This window comes from Elaeis guineensis, chromosome 15, assembly GCF_000442705.2.
Source record: "Elaeis guineensis isolate ETL-2024a chromosome 15, EG11, whole genome shotgun sequence".
NCBI lineage: Eukaryota > Viridiplantae > Streptophyta > Magnoliopsida > Arecales > Arecaceae > Elaeis > Elaeis guineensis.
The window spans coordinates 56507595-56525740 of NC_026007.2; the positions used below are offsets into that span (position 1 = coordinate 56507595).

Sequence of the window (18146 nt, forward strand, 5' to 3'; positions counted from 1 at the left end):
TGGTGTACTCCATGTCAATTATGTTACACCCCATGCGTACACAAAGATTATGCATCATTTGTCTAGTTCAAACTTGACCGGCCAGCAGCCCATTTATGCAAGTATCTGGTCCAAACGGTGTCTCAATTGTTGATGGATAGGATTTGGGTTAAGATTGTGCCTTGGTTAGGAAATTTTCGCAACTTTTACAGCTCCGAATGAGATGGGCTGGCACCCTAGCCAGGGTCCGGGTCTAGACTGGCCCAAATAACGGCAAGCTTGAGCCGAGCCGAGTCGGCGCGCGCACGCTTTGCTGGCCTTTCTTCCGTCCTTCCAAAACATAAAATGGGGCACGTTCGAGTCCGCGTACGGACAAAATGGCTTTCGCACGTGCGAATCCCTCAGGCACCGGTCATGTGAGTGAGGAGAGAGAAAAAGTAAGCGATCTGGGATTTTTTTTTTTTGAGGTCGAATCCCAAACATCTCCGTCCCGGATCCGGGGGCTTCCGACCTCCCTCGGTTTCAGGTCCTCCCTCGGTTTCAGGTCAGAAAAGATACGGTCCAAATCTTCGTAGACTTGCTCCTTCTTAATTCTCTGTTCCCTCGATTCTTTTTTACCCACTTGATCTGCGACTCGGATCTAGGGATTGAGGTTCTAGGGTTTTTGGAGGACGAGATTTAGGTTAACAGAATGTTTATGGGCGTCGATCGGCGTTCTTGTTTACGAAGATGACTATAGATATCGGAGGTATACGTAAATCTGATGTAGTTTGCGGTCCGCAGTGGTTAAAAGTCTGAATTTGAGTAGATTAGGATGTTTCTTATAATTAAAGTCGCTCTTCATCCCTTGATAGAAACATTTGATATCATATTGATGAACTTTTTTCATTTTTTGATCATGTTGAAGGCTGTTACCAATTCTTTATATTTTCCCTGGGGAGTCGGCATGTAGTGGAAGAGTCATTTCTGCTTGATTTTAGTACATAAATGAAATCATTTTTTCTTCAAATTCTTATCACAAAGCGCTCCCTTTTCTCCATGAACAAGAAGATTTTTTTTTTTCTTCCCACCAAAAATGGTTTTGATGTTCATGTTCTGCAGGTTTGTCCTTTTCTGTGCAAAGGAGTACCATGTGACGTGTTTTCATATGTATTCTGATTCCACTTTTCTGTTCGCTCTTTGTTATCTGAATATTGTTATTTATTCTTTTATGATCTGTTGGAAGTTTGTTTGGTCTATTCCTCATCATATGATTGTTGATATTGTTGTGCACTTTCAGCAGGTTTAAGCTGGGTAGGTTTATACGCGTGATCCATCTCTGGATTGTTGAAGGCAATTGAGAATTTTGTATCTGTCTTCAAATCCTCTTTAGAGATCCAATTTTGCAGTTGGTTCATTGTGTGCTTGCAAATTTTTTCTGGTTCTTTCTAGTCTGAGTTGCTGATATGAAGACTCATGAACGTGCTGCAAATCTTGCTCTTCTTGGTGCGTTCTATTTGTGCTATTTAAGAAGCTTTTAGCTAAGTAAAGAATGCAAATATGTTGAAGAGCTGTTTCTTATAGTTGAAAATGAGAAAGCGGTCTGGTAGTATTGGTTTCTGTCAATAAATCAATCCTCCTTCCAAGAAATAAAAATTTCGTGCGGCTAATTACATGATTCTTGTATATAGTGATAAGTAATTTTGTTGGTGAGTGAGAAATGACTTGTTATGTCTGCCAAGGGCACGCATGGTTGTTTTGTTGTAGCTTAGCTGGTCTTTTAACGTTTAAAATAAAAAACATACTTATTTTATAGCATATTTCTTTCATTTATATTTTATATAGTTTGTCAAGCAGTGGAGGCATGCTATATGCCTTAGGTTTGTTGTTTGTTCTGCAGGTATTTTGTGACTTATTTATTTGCTTTTGCTTTTGGGAAAATTATGAAATCAGTTCATGACATAGTTGGTCTTGTTTTCTTTTATGGATAAAGTTTATCGAGAGACAGTCTATCACTCAGGTTCACTTTTTTGTAGGTTTAACCTTTGCGCCACTTGTCCTGAAGGTAGATCCCAATTGGAATGTAATTTTGACTGCATGCCTAACTGTTTATGTGGGTTGCTTTCGGTCTGTCAAACCAACACCACCATCGGTAAGTGCCCTTAATGCTGTGAAATTGCAATATCTCTTGTTTCTTAGAAGATCAACACCACATCATTTTACTTTGTACTTCATGCAGGAAACAATGTCAAATGAACATGCCATGCGCTTTCCTTTTGTTGGGAGTGCAATGCTCTTATCATTGTTTTTGCTTTTCAAATTTTTCTCAAAAGATTTGGTGAATGCTGTTCTTACATGTTACTTCTTTGTCCTTGGGATCATCGCTCTTTCGTATGTACTACTTCTCATGTCTTTTGGAATGAATTTTGCTCTTTTATATAAATTTATAACTAATGCTAGAATCAGTTGCTGCATCATCTAAATATGTTGTTGATTTGTATGTGCAGGGCAACATTGTTACCTTCGATAAAGCGTTTTCTTCCGAAATGTTGGAATGAAGACCTCATTGTTTGGCAGGCTCCGTACTTCCATTGTATGCATCTGTCCTATCTTTTGATCTGTTTTATATATTTTTTGCCCAAAAATTTAGTTTTTTTCCTGTTCCAAATGTCCTGCATTTCCTTAATTCTTGTTCAGAGTCTTCTCCGGTATCTAGTCACTGTTCCATCAGCATCTTATATCTTGTACTTTTTAACTTTCTTAGTTCCACACCTCATTCTAACTTATACATGGTTTTACTTTGGCATCAACATTTTAGTAAATTAGTAAAATCTAGCAAATCCTGCAATCAAATCTGTTGGATTTGCATCTAAACCTTTGACCTAAATTTAAGTATTGCCACCCATGGTTCCAAGTAGGAACCATTTTCACGCTTATCATAAAATACAAACAAAACCCCGTAATCCCTCACCTGATAATTAGCTGCAATTTGTTTTCATATTAGATTGTATAATGCACCTTTCAGTTGCTCTCTCTCTCTCTCTCTCTCGCTCTCTCGAGAGTGATTGTGATCAGCTAAGCAGTGTGAGATATTTTGGCTAAAATTGCTTGGGTACTAGCATAGCCAATAACAAGTCTTGAATCCCCTCACATTCAAATAATAGGTTTCAGCAACACATCTGCATATACACAGATATGTATGTATGTGTGTATATATATATATGGATATATATTTATGTGTGTATACATATATTGTGTTTATATTAAAGATCAAATAAAGTTACATATATTTAAAAAAAAAATCAAGGGACCAATCTTTTGTGTATGGTCTAGAAAATATTTTCATTAGTTAAGCTAGAAGATAACATTTGTCACCTCATAAAAGAAGCACATCTAATAGACAAATGGTCCATCAAAAATGTAACAGCAAGATGCCTCCTAGGATGGGAATTTTAGATATGCTGGTAGACTTCAGTGTGGGAATTGGTTCTTAAGGTTGACAAGAATTGAAAATCATACTTTGAAGGAATATATGGCTTGATCTAAAACAGCATATGCCTTCTTGGTATAGTTAATTCTCCGTTCCTTTCTGAAAGATGCATTGATGGAGCAGAGTTTGGCACTCAATCATGAAAAAAAAAATTTTTGTAGGTTGAGGTTTTCATGGAGCTGCTTTCTTGAGATTCTGTGGGGCTACAGCCTATTCTCTGACATTGCTGACAAGATGGTTTGGAGTTGGGAAGCTGATAGTGTTCTTTGTCTTGTGCTTTTAATAACTTTTTAGAAGGTGAATGATGCTTTGATGTTTGTAAGTTGGTTTGGATTTCGGATGTTCAATGGAAAATTTAGGTATCCATATGTTATGTTTTATTTGACGAACATAATAATCTATCATAACTTGGAAAAAGTGAGGAAAATAGGTGGAGAATACTTGTGGTTCTGTGGTAGGTGGTTCAGAAGATGTCCACCTTCTATTTCTTGTGATTTACCTTTGACCCATATTCTTTATTCATGTGCTATATCCCTTGCCAACCTTGCGGGTGGTGGGATTAGTTATTTGTTAACACCACTTACAGATATAGTTGCCACTTACATTCATGGCATATACTAGGAGATCTACAGCAAGCACCATAGAAGGATCTTCAAAACAAAAGTGAAGAGTCAGATAGATCCTGTAGACATCATTGTACTTTTGGTTTTTGGAGTGGGGATAGGCTTCTTGGTGTGGACCCATCTATTTTCTTAGATGTCTCATTGGCTTCATAACACACTGCCTTGGAATGGGGAAGAAATATGTAGTTGCATATAATGATTGAATTGTAGTCATTGGTTGATCTAAGTTATTGATGTTGGTTGCTTTAAAAATCCAATTCTGTTTTAATAAGTTAATTTGGGTACAAAAAAGGGATGTATGCAGTTTTATATGGTCATTGATGATTAGTTCATTAGTTGACCTAAATTACTAAGAGTTAGGTGCTTTTTGAAAATTAATTATGTTTTAATAGTTGGTTTTATATAAGAAAGGGGATATTGCTAGAAAATTTGAAAATTTTATGTGATCTTCTTATGTACTTAAATTCTTTGAGAAACGACAGAATTATAAAAACTTATATCAATTTTTTGTACTCAGAACAGAAACTACCATCTTGCAGTGATTGAGCATATGGTTGGGTTGGGATGGAAATCGTTTTCTTTTAATTTAAGAAACATTCTGGTATCCAGAATGTTTTATTATTTTTATTATTTTTAATTTTTTGATAATAAGGGGAGGGTGACCCCTCCAATTTATTGAAAAATAGAATAAAAAGAAGTATAACCAGTATCTAGAACCCACAAAGATTACCAGTTCCCGGTATTACAACCACATCTATACAATCAGTGGAAAAAAAAGAAGAAAAGAACAGCTCAGTCAATCTATCCTACTAAAAGATCTTAGTGAAGACTGAAGACCTTAACAAGGTAGACTGTTGGGCTCTTCCTATTACATAGAATGGCCCTGGATCGAAAGAGCTCCAGTGCATTCCTGATTAATGATTAGTGTGTTTAGTGATCCACTATTGTGCAAGAAAAATCTGTTATTTCTCTCCATAATGCCCAACAGATTGCCATATGCAGCTGATCACATGCTGATGCTAGTCTTTGCTGGCAAGGGATTCTCTTCTTCCTCCAATTTTGTCCAAAATGAGATGATGGTCACTGCTCTATCCCTTATGTTCAAGCCATCAATGAAGTAAGACGACACCTGTTTAGAGAAGGGCAATTCAAAGAATGAGGACCGAATTCCACAGTTACTAATAAATTTGTAAAAGTTGTTAAAATTAAATTTACATTTACAACCCAACTTCTTGATCTTTACAATCCCTTACCAAATTAAGATGCTACCAAAACCTCTTTTTTCCTTGTTGTCAGGTACAAGTTCAGATATTCATTAAATAGCAGCATAGCACCTCACTAAGCATCCTTCTAGAATCTAATGTTTTCCTTGTTTCCCAAATTTAATTCTATTCCATAAGAGATGTAGCATGTTGCAGATGTTCCTGGAAGCTTAAAGATTGACATGAAAGGATCGTACCTTTCCAATTGTCCAACTTCCTCTCAATTTTGTCAGTCAATTCCCCCCACTCCTCTTTCCTGAGATTACCGTTGACTAGAGGAAGGCCCAGATAATTGATAGGCAAGAGTCCATTCGACAATTTAGGATATCTTACAATTGTAGTCTTTTGTCATGTTCTTTCTCTAATAGCACTAAGGAACTCTTGTTAAAGTTAATAGCCAAACCTGTTAATAGCTCAAAGCAGAACTGAATTAACTTTCGAATCCTTAGTTGTTTGGTCTTTGCTCAGCAGAAAATGACAATATTGCCCACATTTTGTAATATGCTAATTCCTATTCTCCCTTTTAGCTCCCCCAATTCTTGATCAAATTCTGTGCTCCAGCCTCCTTGAGGAGTCTGCTCAAATGTTCAAGAGCCAGAATGAACACAAATGGTGATGAAGGATATCCTTTTTTTGGGCCTGCGAAGCTTCTAACCAATTCCCTGCAGCTCTGTTTACTGATACTCTTATTTTAGTTGAACATTTAATATTTTTAATTCAGTTTATCCTAGTATGACAAAACCTTTCTTGTAATCTTTTCAAAGTCTATTGTAAAAAGCACCCCTATCTGATCAAATCATTTGCAGTGACTAATCACCTTGAAAGCACTGAAATAGGCATCCTTTATAAATCTCCCTTTGATGAAGGCCGGCCGAGCTTGATCAACAAGATCAGAAGAGAGGATGCCAGTCTATTAGCTGAAATTTTTGAAATTGTCACTGTGTATCAGGCCGATCAACCTAAAGATAGGGAGACGTATTAGTTGGTGACTGGGTTGGTAGGTACCAGCACGTACTATACCAAGCCAAGGTGTACCAGAACCAGGAAAGGGAGAGGGATGGTGTAGAGAGAGGAGTAGAGGGACGGAGGGAGAGATGCGCAGAGAACTCTAAACCTAGACAGTGTTGTCATCCTCCGGGGTGGGGGTGGGGGGTTTGTATCTTGGAGGCATCCGGTGGAGTTGTCAGTGGTGGAGGAGCATTAAGAGAGATGGGGGAGGGAAAAGGAAGCTCGTGAGAGTAGAATCAAGAGAGCGAGAGAGGAAGAAGGAAATTGGGAGAGAGGGAGAGAAGAGTCAAGAGAGAGAGGGAGAGGATCGGGAAGGTGGTGGGATTTTTGCAAAAAGGGGAGACCGAATTGACTGCCTGAACCATCTCAATAACTATTCACCAGTCTGATATGCCCTAAACCATCTGGCTTATGACGGTTTGACGATCCTTGGCCCGAAGTCATTAGCAGTGGATGCCACATCCTTCTTAGATATCATAATTAAATAGGCATAATTAATATATCAAGATTCAGACTGTCCTTTTAAAGCTACTTGAACAATTTGAGTAGACCCTCTTCCACAATATCCTAGAAGCATTGAGAAAAGATCATAGAAAACCTATCAGGCCCTGAACTCTAATTTGGACTAGTTGAGAAGACCACTTTCTGAATTTCCTCTTTAGAGAAGTGCTCCACCAACGGATAAATATCAGCATTAGTGTTTGAATACAATCTATCCCTGTTGACACTTATGTTACATTCTTTGCCAGGAAATCATGCTTCTAATGTACTCTGAGAAAACATTTGTTTTTCTAAGGTATTATCCTACTCGTCTGATGACTAGGCTATTTTGTGGAAAACAGAGTATTTTTATTCCCTTCTGCAATCCATTTAACCTTCAATATTATTCTCCAGCAAGTTTCCTCTTTGCTGTAGATCTCCTTCATAGCCTTTTGAATTTTCTCCTGTCATTTCTTTCCCCCTCAGTAAGATCCTATTATTCCTTTTTAATGTATAACATTTCATTGCTGCTCAAGAGTTCCATCTTCAAGGTTAGGTTTTCCTGTCTCATTTTCCTGCTGGAGATCTTAAGATTGTTGCGAATCGCTTTAATTTTCTCCACCTAATTTCTGGCCACATTATCATGACTTGGTACATTTTGCCAAGATTTCCAAATTAAATCCACAACCTTCTTCTCAACTACCATTTCTGAAGACAAAATATAATTCTTGTTGTTCCTCATAGCAGTAACCTAACCGAGGCATGATCTCAGCATGGCTGAGGCTGTGCTTGTTGAAGAGGTAGAGGAAAGCAGTTATCCCATTCCAAAGGTAATAAGAATCTATTAAGGCGAGTCATAGAAGGAATGTCCCTGTTGTTAGACCAAGCAAAGTCTCTTCTCTTTATTATGTCCAACAAATCCAGATCTCTGATAAAACTGAACAAAATTTTCCTTTGTGGATTATTCTTTTGACTCGAAATCCTAGTAAGGTCAAAATCCCCTTTAATAAGCTAGGGTCCAATGAAGCCAGACCTGACATCCTTAAGCTCCCTATGGTCTTTTGCTGTGATCATTTGGGCTGTAAATGGACATAAACATCCAAACCAGCTTGTGTGTTTTAAATCTTCTATCTCTACTGAAATCAAAAACATTTTTGTAATGGATCTTCTCAATTTCAACCAGCTAGAATCCCGGTGAATTAAGATACCGCCAGCCCCCCTTCCACGCACACGAAAAAAAACATTTATCCAGACCATTAGTCCAGTTTTGTTTGCACCAATGGAGTTTAATTGTATCTATGGTTTTTGTATCTCAGTTTATCCTGGTGGATCTAATTGCATTCAGAATTCTTCTATCTTTTTTTAGCCTGTGCAGTCCGTGGATCAGTTTTGTCTTTCAAGTTTCTGTGATATTTATTGTTTGCATGAGCTCTTTGGTCTCTCTGTCTGTGTATGCTTGAATGTTTTGGTTGCACCAAGCGCAGGTAAAATGTGGTGAAAGTTTTGGATGCATAAAAATTTTGAAGGATCTAATACTGATATTTGTCCCCCATTTCTAATTGGCAGGATCGAGCTGTTATGTTTTCTTTCCTTCTGTCTTAGTTTGGTTTTGAATAATGCTTATTATGTAATATTCCTTTCATTCAGCTGCTTCAGTGGAGTTCACCAGGTCTCAGATTGTTGCCTCAATTCCAGGAACCTTTTTCTGTGCGTGGTATGCTTCACAAAAGCATTGGCTTGCGAACAATATTTTGGGGATTTCATTCTGCATTCAGGTTAGCCTTAGCTTTTCAAACAATAGCATTTTGATAGTTTTGATTTGTTCCCCTATTTTTTTGATCTTTTGCATTATCTTATGGAAGTGGAAGTTATTGTTTCATATTGTTTCTTTCCCAATGTTTCCTTTGAAATTTTATATAGAATTTATTACAAAATATTAACCCTTAGCCTGTATTCTTCTTTGTTTTGTTTTTGGTTGACCATTTTTGTTCTCTGTTCCTCTGCATTTTTAAGAAATGCTAAAAGATGTAGAATTCATTATCTTGTTTATGGTAGAAAATTTTATTGCTATGTTTTCTTCCATTCTTACTTTTGTACTTTTATATATGAATAGGTTTTTGAATCATCAATATCACTTGTAAGTTGTAGTACGGCACTATTTGTGTTGTATGTTTGTTTTCGCAGTTGATATCTTGAATGCCACTCACGACTTTGAACCTTTGATTTTAACTATAGCAAGTTTTAGCTTCAAGTCAACTATATGCGTTCTTAGTTAAATGATTATAGGACTCTATACAAGATCTCGATCAAGGTTCACTATCTCGGTACTGGACCTTGTACTGGTAAAATTCTACTATAATGTCAGTACACGGTTCGGTATGGTATGGCAGTGTTGGTATGCTCTGAAACGATGTACCGGTACGGCATTCCATGGTCCCGATCAAACTTAGATGGCTAGAAAATGCTTATAGATGAGTAGGATTATGCCTTAGCAAGAACAAAGATGACTAATATTTTGTGCTTATGGTTTTGCCGGATTTGTTTTTGGGATTTGTGTCATCACTTGAGGACAAGGTCTGAGGGACTTTGATTCCTTTTCCTATAATTTTCTTGCCGATTGTTGCTTGCAAGTGGAAAATTTGCCATGGACACATTGAATTGCATTTTTATCCAGTATATGCATCTTCAGTGTGATATGAAGCTAATATTTATGTTCAGACTTCAGCAATTATGTGATCTATCTGCTTTGACTTTCTAAAAGAATGTGGTAGCTGCAAAGGTTGCAGTGTATAATAGCCATCTGGGTTGTTCCGTACTTCTATCATTATTTATCTTTTCTACTACAAGATGTTGTGATTATTTTCATTTTATCTCAAACTTTATGTGATGTATTTCTTTTTGAAGGGTCTACATGTGTTAGTGTAATACATTTAGTTTTAACTTGTTGCATCCGTAGCATCATTTAACAAACCATTTTATATTTTGTAGGGAATTGAAATGCTATCATTGGGTTCTTTTAAAACTGGTGCCATTCTCTTGGTAAGAGATAATAAAGCTTTATCTTTTGTTGGCGAATATATAGCTCTCCGCTACCATGTACCTGAAATGCTTATGAGCACCGTAGCTTGTTGTCAGTGCAGTTATCTTGTAATGCTTGTGCATTGATGTTCAGTTGCTTTCTCCTATGCATACCTCTGCATAATTATGGTTCATTTTTGATTTAGAGTGTTTATTCAATAAGTTTTCAAGTATTACCTTCTACCTCTCAGGTTTAGATACATGCATCTTAATTCCTATGCATTCCTGGAATCTAATGGACATATATTACTGATTACAGTTCGTATTTAATCTCTAATATATATATATATATATATATATATATATATATATATATATATATATATATTATATTTTGAGTATAAATATATTTTTTCCAAATCTATACAAATAAAATCTAGGTGCATCTTTATGAGGTTTAATTTATGAGATCCTTGATTAAAGTATCTAGCATATATGATTTCTCATGTAATCAAAGGTTTAGAGCTTGGTGGCTGGGAGAGTTAATTGGGAAAAGCCACTTGGTTGGAACTGACTGGTGTTCTTTTCCTTTATAATCTAGAAGTGGAATATCTGCATTAGTGATGGAGCATATGACATGTGTTCAGGCATATCAGTTGTCTGGGTCAGCCCATGAGGCCTTCAAAGTTAGACCCTAATGGTCTGGATATTACATTGGCATTACTATATATTTGTTTGTTGGAACATTATTGATCTTGTAAATGTTGGGTCATCCCTTGACCTTAGCTGATGGATTATAATCCATATCGATCTTTTATAAATTAAAATATTGTGGGTGTACAGAGTTTTCCTCGTATTATCCAGATGACCCTAGTAGTTGATAGAGGTCTATTTTTTATGTTTAGGGGTATTTCAACCCAAGTATTGCCCAGCAGACCTAGCTGCTATGATCAATGTTGTATCAATGTTCTTCTGCCATCTCATTTCTTTAGTATACATTTCAAGTATGATTAACTGGGTTAGATTATTTAATTCATTTTACAGCAGAGGGATGATTTTCTGCATCTCTCATATCTGTAATCTGTGGTGGTGGCCATCTTGATCATCATCAACATTTTGTTCCCCTTTTCGGTACATTTTCTGTCATCACAATTATCTTGCATGTGAACAAACTCTAGAGGGTTATTTCTTTTCTGATTTGTAGTTTGTTAATGAGGCTGTTTGACTGCACAAGAATCAATGGTGAACAATTAACATTAATTTGACCTACGCAAGAATGATAAGATTTGTTGGTTTTGGTTGATGGTCCTAGTCTTCTATCATATTACTTAGTATTTGTTGTAGCAGTGATCAGTTCGATAACTAATTAGTTACATTAAGGGACTGTTTGGTTCCTTGCAACTAGAGATACACTGTAATATGAATTGTATGCAAGTGAAATTGCAGCATTTGTAGTTGCATGTAGTTGAGTTTTTTTTGGAAAGTTGCAATTAGGATTTGCAAATATAGAAAACTCTACATGATTGGATAAACTAGAAGAAATATTTTCACCCTATGAGTAGGCCTGTAATGTTACCCTCTATCCCTATGCGTATTTCCAATTTAAGATATTATCAGTATGATGATAAACAAATATTAAAATGAGAAAAAACTAATAATATTTTATATACCTCTATCAAGGATTGAAATTTTAGCAGTCCTTCAAGGCTACGTGATGAACATGATCCCATCTGCTTTGATGCCATTACATTTGACCATCCAATCAAAGAACTCTTCGCTTTATGATCTGCCCATTAATCATGGTCATCTCTGATCAAAGGACTCAGTCACTTTATGATCTACCATTAATCATGGTCATCTAAAGGATGAGATTCCAAGTGGGTCAACAGATTTCCGGCATAACCATTAATCATTATAGTTGAAATTATCATATCCTTTTTGAGGCATTTTATCGAACACTTCCCACACACACTTTGCGGATGAGAACTTTGGAGCTGAGGCTGGATTTGAAGGCATGTGCCCAGATTTGTCAGCCTTCAGGAGGTGTTGATGCTGATCCGGCCATTCATCTGGTGCTTCTCCATGGAGGCATGGCACCTCCCAAGCTTAAGTGTACCCGTCTCGGTGCAAAGAGAGTGAATGCTCACCATTATGACCTTATAACTTGGGTGATTGCAAGCTGAAGATTGTGGAATAGGTCCATTGCTTCATGGGCTAAATCGTTTTGAACATACTCATGAATCATGGAGGTTGAAGTTATCATATCTCTCTCAAGCATTCTATTAAACATTTCATGCACGGGCATTGCGTACAAGAATGTTAGAGACATAACCTTGTTTTAGGGTCTGGGCATGAGTCTGCCAGTCTTTTTGGGGGACAAGGAGGGAGGCAAGCTTCAGGTGGGGAAAGTGTGGCGGTTGAGGGATGGTCACGGAGAGGCAGGGTAGACGTGGATGGCATGCATGGAATGAATGACACTTGTGGGAGCAGGAGCAGAGAAGAGTGTGGTCTGGTGTGGCAGGCAGTGGGTGGGTTCGGTGGACTGCTTTCCCTTTTTTGGGGGGGGGGGGTGTGTTTAAATGGGCTGAGAAATGTTGGAACCAGGCAACCATCCCTGAGCTCATGTGACTCGAGTTGAAGCATTTTATCCTGCAACCAATTTGGGTGCAGGACTTCTTGCTGCATCTCAGCCCATTTTGTTAGCTGGAGTTGCTGCATCCCAATAAGCTGCAGCAACCTGGCAGTTTAAGTACTTTCTAAGATGCTGCAATTGGACTTGAAGACAGCCCAGAACCAACAAAACAAACAGGCCCTAAGGTTTTGTCTTAGTTTCTATTATGTTTGTGTTGATCAAAGTGTAGAGGATATCACTTTCTAGTTTATATTGATGAGGCATGTTCATTGATCGTTGGATGCTAAGTGTTCTTTTTGCTTCTATCAATTGTTTTGGTCATTTATTTATGAACTGGGCATCATTTTTTATGCTTTAATTTGATCGCTATTTAGGAGATGTTTGTTTAATCAATAATGCTTTATATTCTCTCCAAGTATAGGCTGGACTGTTTGTGTATGATATCTTCTGGGTGTTCTTTACTCCTGTGATGGTTAGTGTTGCTAAATCTTTTGATGCTCCCATAAAGGTTAGTTCTATTTATTTGATTGTACTAGTGGAGTTATTTACTGCTGATATGCTTATATGGTTACTTTAATATGAAATTTCTGATTCTGTTCATTCAAAATCAGCTTCTATTCCCAACTTCTGATTCAGCACGGCCTTTTTCGATGCTTGGACTTGGTGATATTGTGATTCCTGGTGAGAGGTTTTATTTCTAAGAGAATAATGTTTTTTTCCTTAATATTTTATTGTTATTGTCTCACTAATAAGACAGTCTTCTTGTTTCTCTATTTTATATATTGATCCCATCCTTAAACGAGTTGTGCTGTCTAGGTGATCGGTTAGAAATAATTTAGGTAGAGGAAGGAGGAGAAAGGGTTAATTTGGAATCCACTAAGGAAGTGGCAACTTGGAGTATCTCCAGTAAAATAATAAATTGTATTAAGATCAGATTCTTTTAGTCCGGTCAGACCCAAGAATCAAATTGATATGTATCGTTGATTTTAATCAGGATATTTCTAAGGTTACTAAAGGAAAAGCCACCTAACTCCATTATACTGCTGATAAGGGGAATGCATTTCCGAGCAGTATGTAAATTACTATTAGATAACAAAACCTTGAAACTGTCCCGTTGTGAGTAAATAATCAGGATATTTCTAAGGTTACTAAAGGCAAAGCCACCTAACTCCATTATACTTTTGACAAGGGGAATGCATTTCCGAGCAGTATGTAAATTACTATCAAATAACAAAACCTTGAAACTGTCCCGTTGTGAGTAAATAATGATACATGCAGGATCAACCTGATTTGTAAGTTGTGATATCACCAGATAAGCTGACCATAGCCCCAAATGTTACCTTGATTTCCCTTCAATCATTTACATGTTAGACTGTTCTTAAGTAAGAATGAGTGCCTTTGGCATCAAAGATTGGAAAAAGTAAACAGTGGCTCAATTTTATTTCAAAGGTTTAGAAAAAAACATCCCTAAACAAGCTGCATGGAAGGTGAGGAAGGGTTTGGAAAGACTTGCTTCAATAATGCATTATTCTGTGATAATAATAATACCATCCAGGAAGTTCACCTTCTCTCTGAACAGCATGGAGGAATTGAAGAGTTAAAAAACCTTCAGGACTGGCCGGGAACCAGCTAGTACTGGCAGTTAGTTGAAACTGTGGAAAGAAAGGAATGCCAGTTTTCTTGAGGAAAGCTTCTTCTCATCAATCCACATTGAAGACAGCTCTGCGCTTGTTTGAGTGGTCCATGTTGGATAGCAGCAAAGCCAAGTCGAGTTGTCAAAGTGCCCAGAAGCCGTTCAGGAACCTTTGTAGTTGATTTCCCCCTCTCCTCTATTCTTTCTTTTCTTTCTCTTTTCTTTTCTTTTTCTCTTTCCATACTTTGTATTTTTTTTAAAACCTTCTAATAAAATGGTGGGATAGTTATCCCTCCCTACACCTCAAAAAAAAAGAAAAAGAAAAAGAAAGATAAAGAAGCTTTCATATAGCAGATTCCAAAAGTTGCGGTTAGGCTTGTTAATTTTACTGTGAAGCAAGGCTCATTGATTTGTAAAGCTAACTAAGTCCTTAGCTGCATCATTCCTTTTTTGCACATATTCCTTGTACCACTTTGAACTGTGACCAACTTAAAATATCCAATCCTGGTCCCTGCCTTCAGCCTGCAGAGTTTTATATGATTAAGGCTAATTGGATGGCTACCACTCAAATATATACATGGTTATCAAGGACTTTATTTCAATTGAGCCCTTTCCTTTTTGAACATGTTCTCATAATGTATTTAACTTTTATTATGCTTATAAAAATAGAAAACAACCACCTTTGTTCCATCAACTGGCGGCAAATTATATTGGCGAATTACATTGATCCTACTTTTGCAATTTTTCCTACTTAGGGCAAGTCTTTTCCAAAAAAGTTCTTTCAGTTCATTTCTCAGAAATTTTATTAAATATTTACTCACCCTTTTTCTTGGTTACATTATGATGCATCTCCAGAGTGGTATGAAACTCTCAAACACGAGTGGAGATGTTGCATATTAGGATATATAGAATGAAGCAATTTATACTTCATTGTTGCATGCAACAACTACAAGGAATTAGGCAGTATCAAAACCCCCTCATTCTTTCTTTGTGGAGTGGATGAGGCTGTGACTATTATAAGGTTGATTTACTGTCAAGTTTCCTACCTCCTGTGTTAACCAGCTAATCATGGGCTTGAACCAGAAAACTGTTTAATGTTATTCATGTTTCATTTTTAATTGCTTTGATCGTTTTAGCAAATGGATTAGAGAGTGGCTAGCTATTTTTTTTCTAAATGTCATCTCTCATCTTATGCTGAAAATTATTCCTTTTTCTTCTTCAGGGATTTTTGTAGCATTGGCATTGCGCTTTGACGTATCAAGAGGAGAACAAAAGCGCTATTTTAATAGTGCATTTTTTGGATACACACTTGGTTTGGTGGTTACTATTGTTGTAATGAATTGGTTTCAAGCTGCACAGGTGAATTTATCATATCATCTTTTGCAATATCTCTTTCTATGCCTGTTTGTATTAATTATTTTTTGTATTTTTGGGCTCAATATTCAACATTTGCTATACCTTGTGGGTTCCATCACTTGCAGCCTGCTCTTCTTTATATTGTACCTGGTGTTATTGGATCTGTGGCTGTTCACTGCCTGTGGAAGGGAGAAGTAAAGCCGGTTTGTTCATCTCTTTTCTCTTAAATCAATCTGTGTGTGTGTGTGTGTGTGTGTGTGTGTGTGGGCATGTGTGCGCGATTCAGTTTACTCACTGACTAAAACTTTTAACTCCTTTGAATAGCAAATGGAATAGGGACTTTAATTTTGGAATGGTAAAACTGAATATGCTTGCCAGAAATGGTGTGTAGGCTCTGTCATATTAGCTTGTAGATTTGCTTTAATTTGTTTCTCTGACTATATATTTTTGTACTTAAATAGAAAAGAGATATTGGTTAAAATTGTTGATTTGCCTTTAAATGGGTCTCTTTATGCACTCAATCTTTTGAACGTGGATAAATGAATATAGTTATTTAATTTGCTCATTTATTGCGACTACCATCTATCTCAATTTCTGTTTCTCAGTTTTGTCAATCCTGCAAGCTGCAACTATACCTGTTATCCTGTGATTCATCTTATGTAAGTTCTGTGTATGTAGTATGTACCACCAGATGCCTGGATTGGTGGTTATAGGTTAAGCTTGTTCTTGATTTCTAGACTTCTCAGGGGTAACCATTTATTAAGCTGAATATTCAGCAATCAGCAAGGCCTACTTATTCGAACTCTCATATCGACAGAACTGCTTGGTCAACTTGCAGGCAAGGTTCAAGATTGAAAACAAAATCAAAGCTATATCAAGGGTTCTTTTAAGTAGTTGGAAATCCACATTATGAGCATTCAATTAGTATCTGAATTTGATCACTTCTATTTCAGGTTCAAATCTTACCCTATGTCTATGGGCTCTGCGGTAATGATGTTTGTTGTTGTTTCATGAAGATAATAGTTGCTCCATTTATATTTATTTTGCATTATTTTTTCCATGAAAAGGTTACATAGATTACTTTTTCTTTCCCTCCTATGCTGCATCACTGGCTGGAATTGTTAGAATTTTCACCATGACAAGGTGAATTGCTTGGTTGTCTTATGCACAAGGTACTTGAGTCAAAACCAATTAAAGGGATGTCATATGAAAATAATGAACACTATTGTCCAAAAAAAATCATCTAACATTTTCTCATTTTTGTGGGACTCATATCCCATTTCTTTTTTCTTGGACATTTGTGTTCCATTTGTACAGTCACTTATTGGGACCTCGAACATTGTTGATGGAGCTATTACTAATGGTAGTGGTTCAAATTCTTGCTTAAGATCGGCAAATTAAATGGTTGCCCTCTTTTAGTTAGAGCAGTGTGCGCAGAGTTCACTCATGACAACTTCATAAAATATACTTTTTTGGTTTGTAATTAGTATGTGATCTCTTTATCTTGTAAATCATGTGGTGACAAGTTGTGATATAATTATAATTATAACCATTAAGGAGTGGCTTTATGCATCCTCATTTGCTATTCATTTGTTTTAAGGGCTGCCTTCAATCCTCTTTTAATCTTTTGCACATTGTTTCTTTTAAATTTTGTTTGGTTAACCTGAGGTATGACCATAATGAATGGGTGATGGGTCTTCCATGTTGACAATTTTCAGGAAAAACGGACCCTTCGCTTTCTAAAACAGAGATTTGAGTACCTTTTCTAGCTAAAGCTTGCATGGATTTTCAGATTTATACTGTCACAATTGGCTCTATGTAACTTTATCCTTAATTAGATTTACACCTGCTTCTGAAACATACCTTTGCGCCACTGTCATTCTTAACCTTACCACCTTCTCATCTTCAAATTTTCATTTTTGTTACATCCAATTCATGTTCTTGGAAGTCTTTAAGTATTTTGTGAGAAAAAGGGAAGGAGAATGTCAGGAATATATTTGTATAGCATCTATATCACAGAAGAGAAAAAGACTTCTCAATTTGTTATTACATAGTCTGCTGTCTGTGGGGAATTTAGCAGGTCTTCAAATGAAATATTTTTGGAACATCTTTGTAAATGAGCTGATCTCAAGCTTTTGGTATTTCTATAGCTGCTGGAGTATGATGAATCAAAGCCAGCGACGGTCAGCAGTTCATCAGAAGATGGAGATGCTAAACTCAACAAGAAAGTGGAGTAGTGGCTAATGCAGTGGACTGCAGAACCTTTCTGATACATGACTTGCCATTGCTAACTCCTTGGAACTATGGCTGGAAGAATTGCTCCCCATAGCTTTTGGAAAGCTTTTATACAATACAAAAAAAATTTAGAGCTTAGAAATTTGGTGCCTCATTTTAGATGTTTATGTTTAACTTTTCCTTTATCTTTGGATGATGTTTTCTTCCAGAGTCTCTTTCTAAATTCATTTTCCATTTTATGTTCACCTTGGCCCGTCAAGCTATCAGAGCTGATAGGGAGGCTGTTCGGCTTCCTCCAAGCGACTTGATTATTTGGTTCTGGGACGTTTGTTAACAGATCAAAATGGGCAAAGGGCCACAATAATTTTCAAGTTAGACCATCCTTACTAGTTTACAGCACAGTTGTGATACTTTTTATAGAAAATGGCGAGTTAATTAAGATCATTGTTAA

General features: G+C 36.7%; 1 protein-coding gene across 5 annotated transcripts; it reads left to right on the forward strand.

Annotated features, from left to right (window-relative positions):
* Window positions 1-375: 375 nt before the first annotated feature.
* Window positions 376-17940, forward strand: LOC105058020 (signal peptide peptidase 1). 5 transcript variants are annotated; one of them, XM_073249410.1, is made up of 13 exons: window positions 445-727; window positions 1259-1464; window positions 1995-2110; window positions 2198-2349; window positions 2466-2551; window positions 8469-8596; window positions 9810-9860; window positions 12893-12979; window positions 13083-13152; window positions 15327-15463; window positions 15586-15663; window positions 16299-16413; window positions 17611-17940. In XM_073249410.1, the coding sequence occupies exons 2-12, from the start codon at window positions 1425-1427 to the stop codon at window positions 16371-16373; spliced, it is 1020 nt and encodes a 339-aa protein (XP_073105511.1). In that variant the 5' UTR covers window positions 445-727; window positions 1259-1424; the 3' UTR covers window positions 16374-16413; window positions 17611-17940. The 5 variants fall into 5 exon arrangements, with proteins under 5 accessions (XP_029124196.1, XP_010939075.1, XP_073105511.1 ...); XM_029268363.2 differs by lacking the exon at window positions 16299-16413 and having other exon boundaries at window positions 376-523; XM_010940773.4 differs by lacking the exon at window positions 16299-16413 and having other exon boundaries at window positions 376-523; window positions 1262-1464.
* The last annotated feature ends 206 nt before the right edge of the window (window positions 17941-18146 follow it).

What these genes read in the sequence shown, in the direction of transcription:
- LOC105058020 (XM_029268363.2), top strand. Translation starts at nt 1,425, where the DNA reads ATGAAGACTCATGAACGTGCTGCAAATCTTGCTCTTCTTG. An exon ending in TCAAACCAACACCACCATCG is followed by an intron (nt 2,111 to 2,197) that starts GTAAGTGCCCTT and finishes TACTTCATGCAG; the next exon opens with GAAACAATGTCAAATGAACA. An exon ending in CTTTTGATGCTCCCATAAAG is followed by an intron (nt 12,980 to 13,082) that starts GTTAGTTCTATT and finishes ATTCAAAATCAG; the next exon opens with CTTCTATTCCCAACTTCTGA.